The sequence below is a fragment of the Giraffa tippelskirchi genome, chromosome 2 (assembly GCF_054371585.1).
Source record: "Giraffa tippelskirchi isolate mGirTip1 chromosome 2, T2T-mGirTip1v1.2.pri, whole genome shotgun sequence".
Taxonomy (NCBI): domain Eukaryota; kingdom Metazoa; phylum Chordata; class Mammalia; order Artiodactyla; family Giraffidae; genus Giraffa; species Giraffa tippelskirchi.
The window spans coordinates 11029376-11037371 of record NC_137276.1 but is presented as its reverse complement, the minus strand read 5'-3'; the positions used below and the strand labels follow the sequence as shown (position 1 = coordinate 11037371).

Sequence of the window (7996 nt, the reverse complement as noted above, 5' to 3'; positions counted from 1 at the left end):
TGTGATCACTCACCTAGAGCCAGACATCCTGGAATGTGAAGTCAAATGGGCCTTAGGAAACATCACTATGAAAAAAACTAGTGGAGGTGATGGAATTCCAGCTGAGCTATTTCAAATCCTAAAAGATGATGCTGTGAAAGTGCTGCACCCAATATGCCAGCAAATTTGGAAAATGCAGCAGTGGCCCAGGACTGGAAAAGATCAGTTTTCATCCCAATCCCAAAGAAAGGCAATCCCAAAGAATGTTCAAACTACTGCGCAATTGCACTCATCTCACACACTAGCAAAGTAAAGCTCAAAATTCTCCAAGTGAGGCTTCAATAGTATGTGAACCGAGAACTTCCAGATGTTAAAACTGGATTTAGAAAAGGCAGAGGAACCAGAGATCAAATTGCCAACATCCATTGGATCATAGGAAAAGCAAGAGGATCCCAGAAAAACATCTACTTCTGCTTCATTGACTATGCCAAAGCCTTTGACTATGTGGATCACAACAAATTGTGGAGAATTCTGAAAGAGATAGGAATACCAAACCACCTGACCTGCCTCCTGAGAAATCTGTATGCAGGCCAAGAAGAAACAATTAGAACCAGACATGAAACAAGAGACTGGTTCCAAATAGGGAAAGGAGTACGTCAAGGCTGTATATTGTCACCGTGCTTATTTAACTTATATGCAGAGTACATCATGAGAAAAGCTGGGCTGGATGAAACACAAGCTGGAATCAAGATTGCAGGGAGAAATATCAATAACCTCAGATATGCAGATGACATGATCCTTATGGCAGAAAGTGAAGAGGAACTGAAGAGCCTCTTGATGAAAATGAAAGAGGAGAGTGAAAAAGATGGCTTAAAACAACATTCAAAAAATGAAGATCATGGCATCTGGTCCCATCACTTCATGGCAAATAGATGGGGAAACAATGGAAACAGTGACAGACTTTATTTTCTTGGACTCCAAAATCACTAAAGATGGTGACTGCAGCCATGAAATTAAAAGATGCTTGCTCCTTGGAAGAAAAGCTATGACCAACCTAGACAACATATTAAAAAGCAGAGATAATACTTTGATGATGAAAGTCTTTCTTGTCAAAGCTATGATTTTTCCTGTAGTCATGTATGGATGTGAGAATTGGACCATAAAGAAAGCTGAGCACCGAAGAACTGATGTTTTTGAACTGTGGTGATGGAGAAGACTCTTGAGAGTCCCTTGGACTGCAAGCAGATCTAACCAGTCCATCCTAAAGGAAATCAGTCCTGAATATTCATTGGAAGGACTGATGCTGAAGCTGAAACTTCAATACTTTGGTCACCTGATGCGAAGAACTGACTCATTGGAAAAGACCCTGATGCTGGGAAAGATTGAAGGTGGGAGAAGGGGACGACAGAGGGTGAGATGGTTGGGAGGCATCACTGACTCAACGGACTTTAGTTTCTGGAAGTTGGTGATGGACAGGGAGGCCTGGCGTGCTGCAGTCCATGAGGTCACAAAGAGTTGGACACGACTGAGTGACTGAACTGAACTGAATTAAAAAATTACATTAGCAAGTAAAGATTATTTTTTCTCTTTGTAAAAATTGTGATGTTGTTCCTAATATTTCAAGAGAGTAAAACTAGATACTCTTAGATAAACACTTTCAGGATACGTCAGGGGGCTTACAAGTTCACTTTTTTATCTTATGCTGGCTTCTAGTCCTCTGGATTTAGTCTGTGTATGCTCAAGACTTATTCTAGGGCAGACTTTGAATTACAAGCCAGCCATCTACCCTGAGTAGGAACACAAATATGACACTCAGAAGTGTCAAATTGGCATTCGTTTTTAATTGCAACAACTGGAAGATTCTGTGAAAGACCAGACAATGTTGTGAAACCCTTAAGCCTGTTAGAGTGTCTCACAGTCTATTTCTACCAAGATCCAAGCTTGTTAAGAATGAGTAATCAATAGAATTACTTCTCAAGAAAGCATGTTTGCGCACCAGCTGCAAGTTTGTAAAGTTAATCTAATTTATGCAATGCTATTCCATGAGCTCAATATTAAGACATTGTTTATTTGGACTAATAAAATTCTGATGAATGAATCAAATAAGGATATCCTCTAGCTTATTCTTTTGTTAAAAACAGCCAATAACTTGATAAGCACACACTGACAGAGCCCCAGTGACTCCAGGGGTTAGTTTTGCCTGCAGGTCAGTTATGTGGACCAGCTGGAAAGAGAGAAGGGGCCCGAATGGGTGCATACCTGGCTCCTTGTCTTAATACCCAGGACAACCATCACATTGGAGAATCTTACATACAATATTTCAAACCCTAAATTTGCCCAAATTCACAGAGCTAGGAGGTGGCTGGACCAGAGCAGGACTCCTACCTGTCTGTCTGTCTAACCACAAAGCCCTTGCCATTTCCAGCAACACCTAACTGCCTGTCCTTGTGCTCAGGGTAAGAAAAACACATCCCTCACCCAGCTTCCTCAGGAGAAATCCATTTCACCATGACTGCTTTTCTCAGAAACCTCCTTTAGTCTAATAAACCTCAATTACCATGTCATAAAGTGCAGTGACTGATCCATTGTACTGTAATAATTACCCATAATATGTGCAGACACAAAAAGAGATCAATAACAAGAGTAGTCAGATAATAATTCGGACTGATGATCATCCACAAGGAAGTAAGGGGTGGGTGGAAGGTATTTAAGGAAAATCCCAAGGAAAGACAAATAGATGCCAAGTCTAGGCTGTCAATATAGTACTCCCTCCTGTTCATCCAGTCCCCCACTCAGCTGCCGACTGTGCCTCCCATGTTACTGGGTGCCTTTCCTTTAAAATGTACCGACTGCATAAGGTGTGCACACATGGTCCCCATTTCATCCCCGGCGACAATGTACAACCATAGCTAAACCTCACATGAGAGCAGTTCTGTATCCTGGACTGAGCCCTGAGTGGGTGGAAGTTCACCTCTTTCACTGGCCAGTAATGTGATCTTGGGTAAGTCCCTTCCCCTTTCTGAGGCTGAGTTTCTTTATCTAGAACTTGGAGTTGGCGGTACCTACCACTGATGAAACAGGGTTGGTTTGCAATTCAAAGGCTTTCTTTGAAAATAAGACGGGACAGACCAATTTAAAATACCAGTGCTATAAGAAAAATAATCTAACTAATGTAGTAAATGTCATGGCCCATATTGATGCTAGAAGTAGTGGGAGGCTAAGTGACCAAGTTTCAGGAGAAGGGTTTGAGTAAAGACACAGCCTGAGAAGGGAAGCTCGAGAGACCCAAGTCTGGAAAAGAATGGGGACTCTTTTGTCGACCGTGATGGCTACTCCATTTCTTCCAAGGGATTCCAGCCCTCACTAGTAGATATAATGGTCATCTGAGTTAAATTCACCCATTCCAGTCCATCTTAGTTCACTGATTCCTAGAATGTCGACATTCACTCTTGTCATCTCCTGTTTGACCACTTCCAATTTGCCCTGATTCATGGACCTAACATTCCAGGTTCCTATGCAATGTTGCTCTTTATAGCATCAAATCTTGCTTCTATCACCAGTCCCATTCACACCTGGGTGTTGTTTTTGCTTTGGCTCCATCCCTTCATTCTTTCTGTAGTTATTTCTCCACTGATCTCCAGTAGCATATTGGGCACCTACCGACCTGGGGAGTTCATCTTTCAGTGTCCTATCGTTTTGTCTTTTCATACTGTTCATGGGGTTCTCAAGGCAAGAATACTGAAGTGGTTTGCTGTTCCCTTCTCCAGTGGACCACATTCTGTCAGACCTCTCCACCATGACCTGACTACTGGAAAAACCATAGCTTTGACTAGACATTGGAAGTTTTCCTAAGTTAACTGATCGAAGGACTAATTGGGACTTTCAGCTCTTGCTTTTCACCATTTTTATCAGGACATATAGGCTTACATTTTCATCAGGGCACATAGGCTTACGCAGTCCCAGTCTTAAGAAAACAGATGTGACCCCAGGCAACACCTTTTCCTTCAAGGCACAACCAGATCCTATGAAGAGCCATGGAACCCCCACGGTGGCGGAACCCTGAAGCAGGCGGAACACAGGAGTGACGGAACCTGAAGGCAACGGAATCCGGGAGCGGTGGAACCTCGGATTTGGCGGAACCAAACTGCGGCGCTCAAGGAGCCACCCGGACTCTGTTTGGAACGGAAGCCCAGTGGCCGCCGGCTTCCTGGTTGCGCGGCGACGCTGAGGGTCGAGTTTAGCCGTGGCGATGTTGCCCTACACCGTGAATTTTAAGGTGTCGGCGCGCACCCTCACCGGGGCCCTCAATGCCCACAACAAGGCGGCGGTGGACTGGTGAGGGCGCCGGGCTCCAAGGCCGCCAGGCTCGGCCAGGAGTCTGTGAGGGGAAGGGGAAAGAACAAGAGGTTTCATCCCCCTGCTTCTTAGTTTGTTCTCTTCAAGTCTGGACGCTACCTTCACACGTCAGAGATTTTCATTTTTAAATGCTGGCTTTCTGTTGTTACTATAAAAGCTGTAAATACCCCCATGTGGGAACTTGCCCGGGTGGATATACTTGCCCTCGTCCTCCTATCTCTTGTTTCTCTTCGCTCTTTCCCCACGCCTTCCTCCCCGTCCCCACTCCCCACTCTTAACGTCTCCTCCAAGTCTCTGGGCTTCTCGCCTCCATGTCAGTTCCGTTCTTCCCCAATTCTGTCTTCTTTTTCTCTCACCCCCTTTTCTGAACCTGTATCCGTTCAACAAGGTGCTGGACGCTGTGCCAGCCCCCTGGGCCCTCGCCAACTCTTCATTCCACCTTTATCTTTTTACTGTAAAATGTCACCGATAATTAATAACCAGGCAGATATAAAGCAGACTGCTTGTAGCTGTGGCTCCTGGGAAGGTTGGCAAGAGTACAGAAACTTCCTGTTCAGTGTTCGTCTTTTTATCTGGTTAGAGGGACCAGGGCTTATCACAGAGGGTGGCGTGTGATTCCACGCCCTCTGTGGATGCTCGGGATTCAAAGTGGAGTAAGACGAGGCATAAGCTCTCAAAGACAAATAGACGACCGCAGTCGTTTTATATGTCTTTACGCCTCTACAGGCATATCTCTCAGAACTTAATTTTTTTTATCTGGGGGGAAAAAAAAAGAATTTCAACAAGTTCTGTTTTTTTAAAGCTTAGCTAGACCTTTTATATTTAAATGGTAAAATGTAAAGTACTAGCCTTTGAGCTTACATGATAATTTTATTAATGGTGGTGCCTGTTGGTTAGATTTATCTGTTATTTAAGATGCCTCTTGGCAAGAGAGTAGTTACTTTGCTTTGCTCTTCACTTAAATGTTAACACTTTTTGTTAGGGGCTGGCAAGGTTTAATTGCTTATGGATGTCATTCGCTTGTGGTAGTGATTGATTCCAATACTGCTCAAACGCTTCAAGTTTTAGAAAAACATAAAGCTGACGTTGTCAAGGTAAGTCAGATCCTACTTCCACCCTATCATAAATTGTCTGTTCTAAAGTTTTAAATATCACTGGAATCTCGTTAAAGTCATATGTAGAAATGTTGAGTAGGTTTTACATGTGATACTCTATTTGGGGTAGCCTAATATTTCCATATGGGGTTTCCCGAGTGGCTCAGTGGTAAAGAACCCACCTGCCAATGCAGGAGTCTCAGGTTCGATCCCTGGGTCAGGAGGATGTCCTGGAAGAGGAAGTGGAACCCACTCCAGTATTCTTGCCTGAAGAAACCCATGGACAGAGAAGCCTGGCCTGCCACAGTCCATGGGGTCACAAAAGAGTTGGACACAACTGAGCACACATGCACATACAGTGTTTCCATATATATACTTCATGTCGCATCAGGATGAACTATTAAATGCTAGTTCTTAGATCATTTTAATATTAGTGGAAAACACTAATTTTGTCCTCTACTGCACCACTCATTTCACTCATTAGTTTTGAGCATCTAGTATGTGCTACGAGTATAGAGATGAAAGCCCTCCAGCAATTCATTGTCTAGTGAGGAAGGGTGCAAAGAAAACAAATACAGTGTGTTAAGTGAGACCTGTTTTATATGCTGTAGGAAGACAGAGGAGCTACAGATCACCTGGTTGTAGGGATCAAAGGAGGGCTCAGAATTCTTTTCATTTTAGGGACTGGTAAACAGTAGCTGGCTGAGTGAAATCAGGAAGTGCACTGCAGGAAAAAAGGAGGATAGACTCAAAAGGAAGCAGTCTATGTATAAAGGATGGCTAAAAGATGGAATACACGTGTAATCAGTAGGAGTGATGAAAGAAGGCAGCCAGAGAAATTCACCTACCCTGAAAGGTCTATAAAATTATGATGGACTTTGGATTTTTAAGTAGGAGATTGATTTGATCACGTTTGCATTTTAGAAAAACTCACTCTGGCAGTAGTGGAGGATCTGTTGGAAAAAGGCAAGACAGTGCAATGGGATCATTTAGGAGAGTTGTAGTAATTTTGGCAGGAAATCCTTAGGGCCTAAAATAAAGAGGAGACGTAAAAGAGTCAGATTTAGGAGCTCTCTAAGAGGTGAACTTGATAGCATTTATAGTAAACAGTCTTAATCGACAGAATGACTCCAATGCAGGAGACCCTGGTTTGATTCCTGGGTCGGGAAGATCCACTGGAGAAGGGATAGGTTACCCACTCCAGTATTCTCGGACTTCCCTGGTGGCTCAGAAGGTAAAGAATCCACCTGTAATGTGGGAGACTTGGGTTCATCCCTGGGTTGGGAAGATCCCCTGGAGAAGGGAACAGCTACCCATTCCAGTATTCTGGTCTGGTGAATTCCATGGACAGAAAAGCCTGGCAGACAACAGTTCATGGGTTCGCAGAGTAGGACATGACGAGCAACTTTCACTTTAGTGCACTTTATAGTGAACAGTCTTAAGGGAGAATCAGAATGACTCAAGGTTTCTGTATGAGTGACTGAATGGTAGTATTGTTCTGATGACGTGACTGTGTGTGAAGTCAGTGTTTAAGGTGCAAAGTCTGAGACACCCGGGGCAGTTGAATTATACTGATCTGAAATTTTAGGAAAGATGTTACTATTGGAGATAGAGATCTGGGGTCTTTTATTGGTTGTTAACTGTTTTATTGAGATACTCGTGCCATAAAATTCACCCATTTAAAGCATACAGTTCCATGGCTTTCAGTATATCCACAGAGTTGTGTAGCCATCACCACAATCAATTTCATAACCCCCAAAAGAAACCTTGTATGCCTTAGCAGTTGCCATCTACCCCCTTTCCCTTCATCCCTAGGCAGCCACTAATCTGCTTTCTGTTCTGTAGATTTGTCTGTTCTAGACATTTGAAATAGATGAGATGATACAGTATGTGCCTGGCTTCTTTCACCTAGCATAATGTTTTTCAGGATTCATCCATGTTATGTAGCTTGTGTCAGTACTCTTTTCCTTTTTATTGCTGAATAATATTCCACTGACACAACATGTATTTATTGATGGATATTTGGCATATCTCACTTTTTAGATATTATGAACAATGCTGCCATGAACATTTGTGTACAGTTTGTGTGAACCTATGTTTTCATTTTTCTTGCATCTGTACCTCAAAGTAGAATTGCTGACTCACATGGTAACTCTATATTTAACTTTTGAGGAACTGCCAGACTGTTTCCCAAAGAGGCTTCAATATTTTACATGCCCGTAGCAGTGTATGAGGGCTCTAATTTCTCCTCAAACTCAACATTTGTTGTTACTTGTCCTTTTGATTATAGCCCTCCTAGGGGGTACGAAGTGGTTCTCATTGTGGTTTTGGTTTGCATTTCCTTAATGGCTAATAGTGTTTAGCATCTTTTCATGTGCTTATTGGCCATTTGTAGATATTCTTTGAAATGTCTCTTCATTCCTTTGCCCATTTTAAAATTGTATTTTTTAAAATTTTGGAGTTGAAAGAGTTCTTTATGGTTCTACATACAAGTCCCTTATCGGATATGTGCCTGGCAAATATTTTCTCTCATTCCGTGATAGTTCCCTCTGAAGCACAAAAGTTCT

The 7996-nt window shown here is 42.8% G+C and overlaps 1 protein-coding gene across 5 annotated transcripts in view; it reads left to right on the top strand.

Annotated features, from left to right (window-relative positions):
- The first annotated feature begins 4188 nt into the window (after positions 1-4188).
- Positions 4189-7996, top strand: part of WDR11 (WD repeat domain 11) — a 54136-nt gene continuing 50328 nt past the window's right edge. For all 5 annotated transcript variants that reach the window (XR_014066997.1, XR_014066996.1, XM_081535242.1 and 2 more), the window contains exons 1-2: positions 4189-4314; positions 5318-5429. Coding sequence is in view for 3 of the 5 variants with exons in the window: in XM_081535242.1 (XP_081391368.1) it covers positions 4229-4314; positions 5318-5429 (198 nt within the window). In the remaining 2 variants the exon portion in view is untranslated. The remainder of the gene's footprint in view (positions 4315-5317; positions 5430-7996) is intronic.